The following is a 17,694-nucleotide window of genomic DNA, read 5'->3' on the forward strand; positions in this document are numbered from 1 at the left end:
CTGTCAAAGTCTTCACGCAGTATCATATCTCACATTTCATCTTCATCTACATCCTCTTCCATTTCCATAATATTGTGCTCAAGTACATCGCCCTTATATAGACCCTCTATATAGTCCTTCCACCTTTCTGCTTTCCCTTCTTTGCTTAGAACTGGGTTTCCATCTAAGCTCTTGATATTCGTACAAGTGGTTCTCTTTTCTCCAAAGGTCTCATTAATTTTCCTGTAGGCAGTATCCATCTTGCCCCTAGTGATATGTGCCTCTACATCCTTACATTTGTCCTCTAGCCATCCCTGCTTAGGCATTTTGTACTTCCTGTCGATCTCATTTTTGAGACGTTTGTATTCCTTTTTGCCTGCTTCTTTCTTCTTCTTTCGTTCCACCCTCTTTGGGGTACGCTGGATCAATCATTTCTTTGTGCGTTGTTCTTTTCTTATGGCCCAGTATTTCTTCCTTCTTTCTGATCATCTTCTCCTATCTTCTTCCGTGATGAAGGGTTTGGACTTTTGTGTGGATTTGTCTTGCAACCTTATGTTTTCATCTTTAGTAATTAATTTAGCAGTTCGATCAATAAAAGAATTTCCTGTAATCTTTAATTCCACTAGGTCTTGGCCTTTGTTTTGCAGTTACAGAAGAAGTCAAAGATTTGTTTAGTTAATCTGTTGGAATTCATTCTGAGAAGATGACCATAAAAATTTATTCTCCTTTTTCGCATAGAATCTGAAAGTTTTTCAATTTTCTTGTAGAGAGTTTCATTTTTGATGTGTATAATTTTATTGTCTTGAAATTTTGGCCCAATGATTTGCCTGCTTCATTTACTGTGTTTTTATATTTTCTCCTTTCATCAATTAAATTCAATACTTCTTCTGTTACCCAAGGATTTCTACTAGCCCTCATCTTTTTACCAACTTGATCCTCTGCTGCCTTCACTACTTCATCCCTCAGAGCTACCCATTCTTCTTCTACTAAACCTACTCCTGCATTACCCCTGTTTGATTTTGTATGAGGGCAGTTCAATAAGTAACGCAACACATTTTTTTTCTCGGCCAATTTTGGTTGAAAAAACCGGACATTTCTTGTGGAATATTTTCAAACATTCCCGCTTCGTCTCGTATAGTTTCATTGACTTTCGACGGGTGGCAGCACTGTACGGAGCTGTTAAAATGGCGTCTGTAACAGATGTGCGTTGCAAACAACGGGCAGTGATCGAGTTTCTTTTGGCGGAAAACCAGGGCATCTCAGATATTCATAGGCGCTTGCAGAATGTCTACGGTGATCTGGCAGTGGACAAAAGCACGGTGAGTCGTTGGGCAAAGCGTGTGTCATCATCGCCGCAAGGTCAAGCAAGACTGTCTGATCTCCCGCGTGCGGGCCGGCCATGCCAAGCTGTGACTCCTGCAATGGCGGAGCGTGCGAACACACTCGTTCGAGATGATCGACGGATCACCATCAAACAACTCAGTGTTCAACTTGACATCTCTATTGGTAGTGCTGTCACAATTGTTCACCAGTTGGGATATTCAAAGGTTTGTTCCCGCTGGGTCCCTCGTTGTCTAACCGAACACCATAAAGAGCAAAGGAGAACCATCTGTGCGGAATTGCTTGCTCGTCATGTGGCTGAGGGTGACAATTTCTTGTCAAAGATTGTTACAGGCGATGAAACATGGGTTCATCACTTCGAACCTGAAACGAAACGGCAATCAATGGAGTGGCGCCACACCCACTCCCCTACCAAGAAAAAGTTTAAAGCCATACCCTCAGCCGGTAAAGTCATGGTTACAGTCTTCTGGGACGCTGAAGGGGTTATTCTGTTCGATGTCCTTCCCCATGGTCAAACGATCAACTCTGAAGTGTATTGTGCTACTCTTCAGAAATTGAAGAAACGACTTCAGTGTGTTCGTAGGCACAAAAATCTGAACGAACTTCTCCTTCTTCATGACAACGCATGACCTCACACAAGTCTTCGCTCCCGAGAGGAGCTCACAAAACTTCAGTGGACTGTTCTTCCTCATGCACCCTACAGCCCCAATCTCGCACCGTCAGATTTCCATATGTTTGGCCCAATGAAGGACGCAATCCGTGGGAGGCACTACACGGATGATGAAGAAGTTATTGATGCAGTACGACGTTGGCTCTGACCTCGACCAGTGGAATGGTACCGTGCAGGCATACAGGCCCTCATTTCAAGGTGGCGTAAGGCCGTAGCATTGAATGGAGATTACGTTGAAAAATAGTGTTGTGTAGCTAAAAGATTGGGGAATAACCTGGTGTATTTCAATGCTGAATAAAACAACCCCTGTTTCAGAAAAAAATGTGTTGCATTACTTATTGAACTGCCCTCGTATTTATAACCCTGTATTCACTGAACCAAAAATCTTGTTCCTCGTGGCACCGAACTTCACTAATTCCCACTATATCTAACTTTAACCTATCCATTTCCCTTTTTGAATTTTCTAACCTACCAGACCGATTAAGAGATCTGACATTCCACGCTCCAATCCATAGAACTCCAGTTTTCTTTCTCCTGATAATGACGTCCTCTTGAGTAGTCCCCGCCCGGAGATTCGATTGGGGGACTATTTTACCTATGAATATTTTACCCAAGAGGACGCCATCATCATTTAACCACACAGTAAAGCTGCATGCTCTCGGGAAAAATTACGGCTGTAGTTTCCCCTTGCTTTCAGCCGTTCGCAGTACCAGCACAGCAAGGCCGTTTTGGTTAATGTTACAAGGCCAGATCAGTCAATCATCCAGACTGTTGCCCCTGCAACTACTGAAAAGGCTGCTGCCCCTCTTCAGGAACCACACGTTTGTCTGGCCTCTCAACAGATACCCCTCCGTTGTGGTTGCACCTACGGTACGGCCATCTGTATTGCTGAGGCACGCAAGCCTCCCCACCAAGGGCGGGGGGGGAGGGGGTCTTATCAACTGTAATTTTTTATTTGTAGTTCCCTGTTGCTATTTGTGTTTATATATTGTCATTTGGAGATACTGAGCAGAGCTGTGGACACGTGGAGAAATCAGAACATTTCAGACATATTCTTCTGCTTGAGTTCAACAGATGGGTGACAACAGTGGATGCAGCCAGAAACATTTGCGTCATGTGTAGGAACAATGCCATTCCACAGAGCAAGGCAAGAAAATGGTTTTCATGTTTTAAGGAGTATGGTTTTAACATTAGGGACCCTCCACTTTCAGCAAGAGCTTCGGGGTTTGATGAACATTGTTTAAATGCATTAATCCACAATGATCTAAGTCAGTGTACAAGGTTCAAAAATCAGGAGGATTGGTACTGCATGCTCCAAGGCAAAATCACAAAAATCAGCAGGTAGCCTTATGTCCATCTCTGTTTACCCGTCATGAATTGGATAGTGTACAACACCAACCATTCCTACCCTATACTGTTACTGGTGATGAGAAATAGTGCTTTAATGCTAACGTACAGGAAAGAAAAGCATGGTTGAGCCCAAACAAGGCAGTAATTACCCACAGTAAGATCTGTGCACACCCATAAAAGATAATGTTATGCATATAGTGGAACAGCAAAGTGTGGTGTACTACAAATTGCTTGCTGACATTTATTGCCAACAACTGAGACATCTTATGGATGCAATGCAAGAACAAATGCCATGAAGACTGCGTCAATGGATGCTACTCCACTATAAAGCCAGCCTGCATTCTGCTGGACTGGCAAAAAACACTACACAGGAGTTGGGTTGGGAAGTCACACCACAACTATTTTATTCACCAAATCTTGCCCTCAGATTTTCCCCTTTTCCACTCCCTGTCAAACAACCTTCAAAGAATTTCATTTCCAGATGAAAATCTGCTCCGAGCATGGCTCAATGAGTTTATCATCTCAAACGCACATGATTTCTACTGTCACAGAATCAAAAAATATCATAGCATTGGCCGACTGTTGTAAATATAAAAGACGAATATATTATTTATGATCAAAGTCTCTGTTATATATGTCTGTTGTATTTATTAAACTTACAGAAAATGCTAAGAACTTATGCACCAATCCAATATATTCCACTTACCCACCAGAAAGGAGTGCTGCAAGTACGTTGAGCTCCATAAATTTATATATGAAGACTGCTTCTTACTACGTTTCTAAATTATTGGTAAATGACAAATGTGATCACAAAAAACCAGGGCAATAAGACGTAAACTCAATTCTCTTATCATATAAAGGTAACTTAATAGGTATCATGTACCTGTTGGATCAAGGGTGAGGCCAGGTGGACAACTACATGTAAATGAGCCATCAGTATTCACACATGTCCCACCACCTCTGCAAATTGCAGGATTCAAATCACATTCATTTATGTCTGTGCACATCTTCCCATCAACCTGGAAGAACAGTGTGTTTCATCAATTTTGAACAACTGTTACAAGAAAAATGGTAGACAAACATAACTTCTTAATAAATTTGAATTTACATGCACTATACAAACAATAAAATGTTACTGAATGGCATCAAAATTCTGGAATGCGCACTTTTTATCTATATTAATGTGAAATATATGGCAAACCTCTTTAAAAAAATTCTGGACGATTATGCTATGTTTGAATGAATTCTTGCACAAACGCAGAATTTCACCCTCATCTGCAGAGGAAATTTTCAATGGGGAGTTGTAGTTTCTGTGAATGTCACATAAACACCCTAAAGACCACCACAGTACCTGTAACTCCCCTTGAAATTGTCCTTCACAGGTGGGCATGAAATGTCAGGTTTCTATAGACAGTTCATTCAATCACATTATAATACTTTAATTAGTGAAACAATAATGGTCATGAAAGTATAAATTTTACAAAAGCTACCCATATGTAAAATATGAGAATGTATGTATGATGTCAATTCTTGTCTTTTCACACATTTTTGAGACACCTGCATATAATGAAAAACAGACTTATTAAATGTGTACAGTTAGTGTCTCTGCAATTTGGATCCTGTTGGATTACATTACAGTGAAATCATATTTCACATAATTAGCAACACTGTATAAAGGTAAACAAAAGAATGCTGTGTAATTGGATTTTCCTGTTTTCTTTTCCTGTAGCCTGGAAACATTACTCTGTGGATATAGAAAGTTACAGTATTGTTTAAAGACAATAAGATAACATTGTGAAAGCCCTCTATAATGGCTTTAGAACTAATAAATTCTCATTACAGTACATTTGCTCTTTATGTCTAATGATGAAAATGACTTTTAGATAAAAGCTGATAGCCACAGTCAGGTATGAGTATGATCCAAAGAACAAGGATGCATGGTTAGAGGCATCTTAGGTATAACAAGCACATTACACATACTTTTCGTTCCATAGATTCACAGTGAGGAGTTCCCCAAGAATGTGCAATAACTTACCTGTATTATCAGTAACAGGAGTATATATAATCGATATAACTGGAACTAAAAGCACAGTTGTCAAATACGAAACCCAAGTAAATTGTAACATAAGTGAGATCATGTTCTGGCAAACACGGCTGGTAGTAGAAAATATTAATAGAGAGGTTTTATTTGGCTTAGATCGGCTGCCAGAGTTTAACATTATACTGAATTTTGAAGAGAGCTGCCTTTATTTTGGACTCGGGGAAGATATATATTGTGTTAAGTTTCTAGCAGACAGTTATGTTGATAAAAAAACAACTGAACACCAGAGTTTACAATTAACCGCGACAGCGCAATTGTCACCAGAGAAAGAAAACGTAAGTCATGTATCACAACGAGCTGACATACAAAATAAAGTAAATGAGTCCCCAGTATTAACTAACAACCAGAAAACAGAGTTAACTGAAATTCTATTAGAATATGAAATGGTATTTTTGGATAGTCCAGGTAGTATTAGTGACAACGTATGTAAATTTTAGATCAAAGATGATACACAACGTATGTAAATTTTAGATCAAAGATGATACACCATTCTTCAGTAAACCGTACCCAATACCAGTGAGTTTAAGGGGGGCTGGGATGTCAGACGACTTGGAGCATGAGAGGCATCTCAGGACATTTTAATTTCCACTGTCTATACTTTTACAAGTAAATTCACAAAACTTTGTCAGCATCACCAGGAAGGTTTCAGAATTCACACTCATTGCAGTGGAAGTTCGAAAACATAACAAAATATATATATTTTTTTACGTGTGAAATTTCATCATTTTTTCACTTACTAATGGCTGCATTTGTTACTATAGGTACACTTTTCTTCATATGTTAGAGAGATTATTCGATGAATTTTGCACAGCATACATACCATACTTACAGGTGTATGAAACTCTAGAATTTATTTAATATATGAAAAAACGAGTGATCTGTTGTACTTTAAACTTCATGTTTAGAAAAAAACACAAATTTTGTAGTTAATTACCTCAATTTTTACCATAGTTTTTAATAGATTTGGAAAATTCTAGTTTCATACACCTTTAAGTATGGTTTGTATGCTGTGCAAAATTCATCGAACCATCTCTCTTACTTATGAAGAAAAGTGTACCTACAGCAACAAATGCTGCCATTAGTAAATGAAAAAAATGATGAAGTTTCGCATGTAAAAAAAAATTACTTCGTTATGTTTTCGAACTTCCATTGCTATGAGTGTGAATTATGATTCCTTCCTGGTCATGCTGACAAAGTTTTATGAATTTATTTGTAAAAGTATAGACAGTGAAAATTAAAATGTCCTGTGGTGCCTCTCCTGCTCCAACTTGGCCCGTCTGACATCCTATCCCCCTTAAAATAAGCAGTTAAGGAGGAGATAAATAAAATGGTACATAATAAAATAATAGAATGCAGTACAAGCATTATAAATAATCCCTTGGTAGTAGTGAAAAAAGCTACTGGTGGTGTGCGGCTCATACTGGACGTGTGCACCCTGATTAAACATATAGAAACTGAAAGGGGTAGACCCGTTAACATCAATGAGTTATTATCCAAAATTGAGAAAGCACAGTACTTTAGCTCAATGGACCTGACTGCTGGGTACTGGCAGATCCGGTTACACACAGATTCAAGGAAATGTACAGCATTCCTTTTTGATGGAAAAATCACATCTTTTAATGTGTTACCATTTGGGCTAAATATCTCGGTATCAGTGTTTATACATGCGCTGGACGAAGCGATAGGGAGAGAGTTATTAAAGGAGTTAATTATATATATCTAGACGATACTGATAATCTCACCCATGTGGAAAGAGCATTGCCTAACCTTGAGGAAAACCCTGAAAAAATTTAAAGAAAAAAGTATACAGTAAAAGTGTCTAAGTCACACCTTGCGAGGCAAGAACTACAATTTTTGGGACTTATCGTAGGAGTGCAAGGAATTAAACCTGACCCAGAATGTATAAAGGCTCTTAAGAAGTTCCACCATCTAGAAACATAAGACATTTGAAGGGATTTCTTGGAATGGCAGGGTATTACAGACGATATGTGCAAAATCAAGAGTTGAACGACCCTCGACTTTAGCATTTATTACCATGGAGTAGGGACCAAGAGGCACATGATGCTTTTGAAAATGTAAAGAGGGTGCTATCAGAGTCACCGATACTGCACCATCCGGTGATGGGTGAACCATTTAAGATTTCGACTGATGCATCAGACTATGGTAGTCTCAACAAACATGAATTAAATTATATGGCAACAGAAAAGGAATTATTAGCCATAGTATGGCGTATACAAAAATTCCAAACACTTATATAGGGGTCCAAAATAAATGTCTACACAGATCACCAAGCTCTGTCACTTCTAATGAATAGCCGATTACTACATAGCAGATTGATGCAGTGAATGTTGTTTCTCCAAGACTACGACATTAAGATCCAGTACGTAAAGGGTTCGGAGAACATTATACTCAACACTTTGTCTCGGCTATCAGTAGGAATGAAAGAACTAAAGTGTTCGGAAGAACCTGGCGTAATCTTTGTGATTAATTTTCTGACATTAGAATACCCACGCAACAAGGTGCAAGAGATGGTTCAGAAAATGACAGAGAACATCCAACATGAACCTTATTTTACGGACATCTTTGCCCTTATTTTACGGACATCTTTGTGTTAGGAAATCGCTACCGACTAATCAAGAGGGAAGGTGGCAGATTGTAGGACACAATCTGTTCTGGAGAGACAGTAAAACAACGCACCATTTGCGTTTATGTATAACGAGTTTAGTAGAAGACGAGTTAGTATGGTATGGTCACACGGGGTATGGACATTTCGGTATAAAGAAATGCATTACACATATGAATAAGTTCTATTACTTTAAAAAGCTAGGACATAAAGTATCACCAGTCATTAAGACTTGTGAGATTTGTCAGAGAGTAAAAGAGGATAACTCTCACATTAAATATAAAATGCATCCAATTATTGTTAAAGCGTTACACAATCTGACAGCTGCAGATTTCTGTGGACCAATTCCAAAAGGAAGAGGAGAAGTGGCCTACATTTTTGTCCTCATAGAGTTTTGGTCGAAGTATGTTAAATTCTACCCCATTAAAAAAGCAAACACACAGACTGTAATACATTGTCTAAAACAATACTTTTTCGAAGTAGGCAAACCGAGACAATTTCTTTCTGACAATGGATGATCACAGTTTACCAGTAACGAGTTTAAAGGATTTTTAGCATGGGAAGGGATTCATCAAATATTAATATCCAATTATAATCCATCTTCTAACCTGTGTGAAAGATTTATGAAGGAGACTGGGAAATTATGCCGAACTTACTGCCTTGAAAACCATACATCATGGGCGACAAAAATTAAAGATTTTGAGATTATATTAAACGAGATACCACATTTATCAACTGGATTAACACCCTTGGAAGTATTAGGTAAACCCTTTGCAGGTGAACCACTTACTAAATGTTTTACTTGGCCAGAACAACCTACTACTGATTACCAACTGAATCAAATGGTACTTGCTAGGAACTTAGTTAAGAGAGCACAACAACGACTAAGCAAGCACAACGAGAAGGCTACAGAACCTCAATATAAGGTCAATGACCTAGTCTTAGTAAAACAACATCTTCAGAGCTCTGCCCTGAAGAAAGAAATGCACAGATTTTTTCAAAAGTATGTGGGGCCTTACCGAGTACAATCGGTGATCCACCCAAAAACCTTATTTTTTGTGGACGCTACAACTGGAGAAGAAAAAGGGAAATATAATGCTAAGGATATAAAGTGGTATTTTCCCCAGGGACGTTAACATTCTGTGTTAAGGGGCGGAGTGACGACCGTCAGATCGCGAGTTTGGTTCGGTGTTACTTCCATATTCTTTTTCCTACATCGAATTCTCTTCTAGTCTTATATTATCCAGTATTTTGTTTTCTTCCTCTTATGCTGTCATATATTGTAGTACTTGGGGATACTCAGCTAGACGTCGCAGATGAGCAGGATTGATATCGAGGTCATACTGCTTCATGTGGAAGTTAGTAGTAAGTGATCTCGTCAATATACACAGTCTTACTTGTTTCATGGGTGCTGTGATTCCCTGTTGTATATTCACTGTGATTAATTGGGTTGTTACATCGAGTCAAGACTAAAGCAGTGGGTAATATATCATAATATGTGAAATGACAGCATGCTCCGCTATAGTCTTGATGTAAAGGTGAGTTGACAGCCTGCTCTGCTCCAGTCATGAAGGATCTCGAATCCGATCATAGTTAGGTTTTACGTTTGCCAAAAGTAGTCTTTGAACGTCATCTCTTCACCAGTTTTCCATACGAACCTGTGTGCAGAGGACTTCATGAACGGCAACAGGAAAAAAAAAAAAAAAAATTATACCCGCTGGAACGTCCTTCTCAGTTATTCCAGGAGTGCCATTGCTGGTCTTCGTGACTGGTCCTGGGGTATGTCTGTAGTGCTGACAGCAGCCTCCACGGATTGTTAGGTCATATTTTTGCCTAGCCAACCAATGTATAGTTAGGTCTGATTCAGGCCTAAACTATTGGAGGATACGATATAATATGAATATTTCTATATTTCCAATGATATGATACATTGAATAGAAATGGGGAGAAGAGGAGTTTGTGGCACAACTTGACAAGAAGAAGCGACCGGTTGGTAGGACATGTTCTGAGGCATCAAGGGATCATAAATTTAGCATTGGAGGGCAGCGTGGAGGGTAAAAATTATAGAGGGAGACCAAGAGATGAATACACTAAGCAGATGAAGGAGCTTGCATAGGATAGAGTAGCATGGAGAGCTGCATCAAACCAGTCTCAGGACTGAAGACCACAACAACAACAACAACAACATCATACATAGTTTTTTTACTTACTACCGAATATTATATATCCTTTGTGAAAAATGATGTGAATGATACGATACAGGGTAAGAGGAATAATGAGATATTTGTGATGATATGATACATAATTTCTACTTATGATGGTATGATACATAGGTTCTGCTTATGACGATATGATACATAATTTCTGCTTACGATGATATGATACATAGTTTTCTACTTATTATGGAATAATTTATATGCTTTGTGAAATGTGATATGAATGGGGAGGGTTTATATAAATTTTGAAAGGGGTGGGTAGTGTAGGTACAAACATGACTAACACTACACACACACCACACCTTTCAAATGACCCTTGCAGACAAGTGTGACTACCTAATCCTTCACCATTGCCGTTCCATAGGAGTTGCTAAGATCTTTCTTTGGGGACTTCAAAGGTGAAGGTGAGAATGTCCGTTCTCCAGGGGACGTTTAACGTCATACCTCCTCCTGCTTCTCACTCAAGTACTGGCGAAGTGTGGATTCTGGGGAAGGGGGGTGGGAAGGGTTTCCTGCCTTTGGGGCTATCTTCTTTCTCTTCTTCAATCTTAGCAACCATTTCTACTTTTTCCTTTCTTACTTCTCTTTTGAGTACCAGTCTATCTTTCCCTCTGTCCATATGCATGCACTTCTATCGCTGAAGTCCTTCTCGATTTCCTCGGTTTTCTAAAACCTTCAACTTATTTTCCATAAGCTGGCCAAAGAATCAGGCTACATGACTACTCATACACATACACACAATGGAACACAAAGACACAAACAGGAAGAGAACAGTTTAAGATAATGGGGAACTGTCATTTGTTGGAGGGAGAAAAGTGTGCACATAGTGATAGGTATGCGCACCTGGCTATGTGAGGTGACGGTTCCACATCACATGAAGGTATGTACAGGGATATATTTACATAGGTAACAGCTAAGAGTATTTATGGTTATGATGATGGTATTACACTAGTGTGTGTACATGAGAGAACGAGGAACATATTGTGGTTCTTTATGCTACATCGTATACTTAACTGGACAGAATTGGTGTCAGTGTAACTACTTTTCTGATGAGGAACATAGGACTGGAAGAGTAGAGGACTCTAAAGGTTTAAAGAAAGTATTGAGAAGCGAGTGTAAAGAGTGAAGTAGGATGTTAATTTCTCTAAGAGTTACTCAAATTCTAGGGTACATAAAGATGTATACTAGGGCAATGGACTATGAAGCCTACTCAGGAAGGAGAAGGAGTGTGCACCCAGCATTGATTGGATGGAAAAGAGCAGGTAGGCAGACCCAAGAAAGGCTGACCTACACTGTGCAGGCAGGGACACCAAGAAGGGGATTGACCTGTACCATAGTATATTAGGAATGTGTTTAAAGGGGCGAACCTACCAAAATGGAGGGAGGAAGTGCTTTCATAGTATTAAGCCATATGTGAGGTATAGGTACTGTGCCTAAAGGAAAAGGGCAGTATTGTGACAGAAGTCACAAATTTTGTAGAGATTATTCTGGTAAGTTTGAATTCTCGTTTCCACTCGCATTGTTATGCTTGTGTGAAGTTACATGTGTTGAAAAGAACACCTTTATTTACCCAGAGTTCTTCCAGATTGTAAAAGGTATTGAATAAATCCATACTTAGAAAAAGTAGTACAAGAAGTAAGAGCAAATAACAGCACATGCTTGGGTAATGCACACTTGGAGTTTACGACTGGAAAGGGAACTGAGAGATTCTTGTCCTTACAAAGTTTACATTGATCAAAAGATCCATGATTATAATGGTATTAACATGGAAAAGGAAAGAGAGCTATATATGAAGTACCTGATGGGAAAAAAAAGTTATATAAATTGATGGAAACGTGAAGTAATATTATATGAATACAATATATATGTACATAACGAACATGTGTAAAATATTGTGTTCGAGCTAACGTAAGGGATATGTAGTGCCTTGAGAATTTCGGGGTAAATTCTAGAGACCACACGTTGTTTTAGAGATGAGTGTGGTAAAGCAGAACTGTGTCTACTGCACCACAATTATGCGTGTGCAGGACGGACGTGTATCGGATGGATGATCAGCGTAGGCAGGTAGTCGCTGAGCCTGCCTAAGAAGTTACGCGTCCAGCTCAAGGAATAAATGCACTGTACTCCATGTGTAAACATTTGAATGTTGTTGAAACAAGAGTAGAGACAATTACTTATTCATTTATTCTCTTACTTTCGTAAGGTCCGGACAGTTGTCTTCTTAAACTTGGAGAGATTTGTAGACTGTATTTATGGAAAAATGAATGTGATAGTTCCTGACGGACTGGAAGGTGTTGAGCTTACGAAAAATGTTTTAGTTGTATGAAAACAGTTATGTGTGATGAAAATACAGTGAGATTGAGTTCAAAGTATTCTTGAGTGGATGGAGTTATTTCAAAAGTATAAAAAATTCCTCCAAAGTAGCATCTTATCTTCCGAGAAGAAGTTGTGCAGGGCATTGCAGCTGGCTATCATGAAAAGAAGATTGGCAAAGCAACTCCAAGTAAGTTCGATAGCCAAGGGGAAGTGTGAGTCTTGTACACCAGTACCACACTGCCACCTTTAATCACTGGAAACTGCCACACCATTCATCTCCTATTGTACTCCTTACCACCATTTCAGTCAAATGATGCCTAATGATCCCTTTGAGACTCTCAACATCCTCTGGTTCTTTCAACTTATCCATTCACTATCTTCTTAATATAGTATCTGTTTGCAATTTTTACAGTTTTAATCTGTAGTTCACAAGCCATAAATAATGGTCAGAGTCCACATCTCCCCCTGAAAATATTCACAATTTAAAATCTATTTTCTGTACACAATTCTACCAGGCAGCTTCCTCTTTCTTTCCTCCCTCCCCCCTCCCCCCGATCATGTTCTAATTTTCCTTCTCTCCCTTTTCCTATTATCAAATTCCAGTCCCCCATCCCAATTAAATTTTTGGCTCCCTTAACTATCTGAATAATTTATTTTATCTCATACATTGTCTGCCACTTGTGGTCTCAAGGTAGTGTTCTTGCTTCCCGAGCATGGGGTCCTGGGTTTGATTCTCAGCAGAGTCAGGGATTTTCACCTGCCCCGAGGTGACTGGTTGTTGCTGTGTCATTTTCATCATATCATTCATGTCCGTTGCAGTCGGAGGAAGGCAACGGCAACCTCCATTAGGACCTTCCCTAGTACGGCGGTGACATCTTCATGATCTGGACTCACAGTGAAGAAGAACTCCAGAATTTCCTCTCCAACCTCAACTCCTTTGGTTCCATCAGATTCACCTGGTCCTACTCCAAATCCCATGCCACTTTCCTTGACGTTGACCTCCACCTGTCCAATGGCCAGCTTCACACGTCCGTCCACATCAAACCCACCAACAAGCAACAGTACCTCCATTATGGCAGCTGCCACCCATTCCACATCAAACGGTCCCTTCCCTAGAGCCTAGGTCTTCGTGGCAAACAAATCTGCTCCAGTCCGGAATCCCTGAACCATTACACCAACAACCTGATAACAGCTTTCGCATCTCGCAACTACCCTCCCGACCTGGTACAGAAGCAAATAACCAGAGCCACTTCCTCATCCCCTCGAACCCAGAATCCCCCACAGAAGAACCACAAAAGTGCCCCACTTGTGACAGGATACTTTCCGGGACTGGACCAGACTCTGAATGTGGCTCTCCAGCAGGGATATGAATTCCTCAAATCCTGCCCTGAAATGAGATCCATCCTTCATGAAATCCTCCCCACTCCACCAAGAGTGTCTTTCCGCCGTCCACCTAACCTTCGTAACCTGTTAGTTCATCCCTATGAAATCCCCAAACCACCTTCCCTACCCTCTGGCTCCTATCCTTGAAACCACCCCCGGTGTAAAACCTGTCCCATGCACCCTCCCACCACCACCTACTCCAGTCCTGTAACCTGGAAGGTGTACACGATCAAAGGCAGAGCCACATGTGAAAGCACCCACGTGATTTACCAACTGACCTGCCTACACTGTGATGCATTCTATGTGGGAATGACCACAACAAACTGTCCATTCGCATGAATGGACACAGGCAGACAGTGTTTGTTGGTAATGAGGATCACCCTGTGGCTAAACATGCCTTGGTGCACGGCCAGCACAGCTTGGCACAGTGTTACACCGTCCGGGTTATCTGGATACTTCCCACCAACACCAACCTATCCGAACTCCGGAGATGGGAACTTGCTCTTCAATATATCCTCTCTTCCCGTTACCCACCAGGCCTCAATCTGCGCTAATTTCAAGTTGCCGCCACTCATACCTCACCTGTCATTCAACATCATCTTTGCCTCTTCACTTCCGCCTCGACTGACATCTCTGCCCAAACTCTTTGTCTTTAAATATGTCTGCTTGTGAGATGTCTGCTTGTGTCTGTATATGTGTGGATGGATATGAGTGTGTGTGTGTGTGCGAGTGTATACCCATCCTTTTTTCCCCCTACGGTAAGTCTTTCCGCTCCAGGGATTGGAATGACTCCTTACCCTCTCCCTTAAAACCCACATCCTTTTGTCTTTCCCTCTCCTTCCCTCTTTCCTGATGAGGCAACAGTTTGTTGCGAAAGCTTGAATTTTGTGTGTATGTTTGTGTGTCTTTCGACCTGCCAGCACTTTCATTTGGTAAGTCACATCATGTTTTTTTTTTTTGATAAATTTTTCCCTCGTGGAATGTTTCCCTCTCCCTCTCTCTCTCTCTCTCTCTCTCTCTCTCTATATATATATATATATATATATATATATATTGACTCCATTTATATAGCAGCTCTGATGTACAAGGTATATATATATATATATATATATATATATATACCTTGTACATCAGAGCTGCTATATAAATGGAGTCAAAATAATTGCAACCAGCAAGAGTCACTGTAAAAGTCTACTCTATGAGTATATATGTCTCATGATGCTAGCTGCAGAAGAAAATGCCACTGCTACGAAATATATAATGTTGTACAGCATTCCATTCAGTATATATGAATAGATAATCTTTAACTTGTACAGACACAGTATCAGAAGTAACAATGATTAAGTGTTATTCTGCTTCCACATGAAGAGATTTACATTATAGAGTTACAAAGGATAGTATGTGTGACAACCTTGATGATTATGTCCAATGACAATTGCTTTTTTACTTTTTTTTTATTTTGTAGCATGTAATTTTGAACTACTTTGTGTGTGATTGTTTGGTGAGTAATTTCTGTGAGCACAGTATGATTATTGAGAAAGAAAAAGATTCCATTCTGACTTATTAGTGAGTCACAGACCTTTTGTTTAGTGATTGTTTGCACTATGCTGTTTACTCTTTGTTACATAGGTAATTTAATATTTTTAATATAGCCTCCTTCCTCGCAATATTTTATTGAACAGTGGCTCACGAATAGATGATGTGAGACAAACAGCACTGTTTATGTCTGACAAGATTTGCTCATTTTATTGTATGTAATTGTGAGCAGGATGTGCTCCTGTTTAGCAAGTGGATTGTGTGGCCGTGGTGTGTAATTTTGTAACGTAGTTTACATTTCATAAAACTTCCTTCCTTGCCACATTTTATTATATAATATGTGAGCACAAAGCATATGTGCTTTGTCATCTATTTGCACTAAATCCACAGGAAAGATTTTGTATAATTAATTAAAAAGAATATTTCTATTGAAGTTATGTGAAAATCTCATTCTGGAAACATCGCTCATCATTGCATTGCAGAATAACTTGTTTCCTCAAAGTGTCAACATGTATGTCATAAACGCACTCATGGTGCTCAAAATAGTAACTTTATGACAAAGCTTGTATGGCTAATTATTACGACTATACCATCTATATATGTAATGGCACAATATGTGAAGCATAGTGCATCTACTCAGGTATAGGAATGTTGTCATTTTTTTTAAAATGATTTTATAGTCTCTATTTGGGTAGTTTGAAAACATTTGTATGTCAAGCTACCTCTGTATTTTATTTTTAGGTCTGAAGATGGTCATCATTGGCCAAAATTAATAATGTGATTGATAAACATTTGTGGTCCATGACTGGATTTGTAATAAAATAAATATTTCCTGGATCAATGGAATCTCTTATTCTGACTATGTCACGACTTGTGAATCTGTTAGTTTTTCTATTTCCACAATCTATTGCCTCACACACCACCCAAGAACTGGAGGATCTGGACTCAGGCCAGATATAAAGCAAGAAAATCATGCATACCAACTAGATATGAGAAGGCACAAACCGTAAGTTACCAGAAGATAAACAAGGCAGCTGGGCATGATAGGACATTAACATTTTGTAGTCCAATCCTGAGGACAGCTCAGGTCACAACCTGTGTTAAAAAGATCATGCTCGAGTATAGGTCAGGCCGCAATTTTCTTGATGCACAAGCCATCTATTGCTTGAAAATTCAACTCACTGCATATTAGAAAAATGTATGGACATCTCACTAGCTGTCCCTTGACTGGTCCTGCCTTCTGTTGTCAATTTCTAGAATTATTTCAAAAGAAACAATAGCAGACATAGCAGCTGCCGTCACAAATGTTTGAGCCAATATGATCGTAATGGCATAATTCCATTCATGTACTTATTAGGTTTCACATTTTGCTGTAACTCAGCTACAAATGTAGCCATGTTTGTTGAATGAACAAGAAATTCTGGAAGCTCAAGAGGAAGAAATTGCTCAATAAATCTCATCACACTTTTTTGGGAGGATAATTATACTTTCTGTCATCATTACTTTAAAATTCGTAAGCTAATAAAGAAGTAAAGCACACATGAAAAATAAATCTTCAAGTTTAGTCTTTTTTAGTATGAATTACTCCTAATTATACATCAATTAAATATGTGCCAGTAAAACTTAAAATAACAGCTTCAGTTTCCTAGGGCTGATATTCATCCAAACAGCTGATTTCCAAAGTGTTAACTTTGAAAATAAAGTGGGGAGTCAAAATGGTCCTGGTCCACATGACAAAAATTTACTAACTCAGTCTGATGACAAAGAAATTACCCAAAAGGATGAAATAATGTAATTATAGCACCAGTACATAAAAATATTTGTAAGAGGGATGTGAACAACTATGCCTGTTCTACAGGCATAGAAAAGATTCTTATTCTGAAACAGTTGATACAATATATTTTCTTAAAAGACAAGATGATGGTAGTAGCTTCCACAAACTTCAATAAAGCTCTGAACTCAAGTGATATACAAAAACACTTCAAGGGAATGCTGTCAGAAGTATTAGGTATGAAGACAGGAGTTAAACAGGGAGACAGACTGTCGCCAATTTTGTTTAATGTCACCCTGGATGAAGTAATCAGACAGTGCACAGTAAAAATAATGAAATGAGGGTATCACATATGCATATGTGGACTAAGGACAGACACAAATGAATTATCTAGTTTTTGTGGATTAC

The 17,694-nt window shown here is 39.1% G+C and overlaps 1 protein-coding gene across 1 annotated transcript in view; it reads right to left on the bottom strand.

Moving 5' to 3' along the window:
- Positions 1 to 17,694, bottom strand: part of LOC124622681 (fibrillin-2-like) — a 631,069-nt gene that overhangs the window by 233,233 nt on the left and 380,142 nt on the right. Inside the window, 1 exon segment of the mRNA XM_047148470.1 lies at positions 4,224 to 4,359. Within this exon segment, the coding sequence (XP_047004426.1) occupies positions 4,224 to 4,359 (136 nt within the window).

The sequence above is a fragment of the Schistocerca americana genome, chromosome 7 (genome assembly GCF_021461395.2).
Source record: "Schistocerca americana isolate TAMUIC-IGC-003095 chromosome 7, iqSchAmer2.1, whole genome shotgun sequence".
NCBI classification, from domain to species: Eukaryota; Metazoa; Arthropoda; class Insecta; order Orthoptera; family Acrididae; genus Schistocerca; species Schistocerca americana.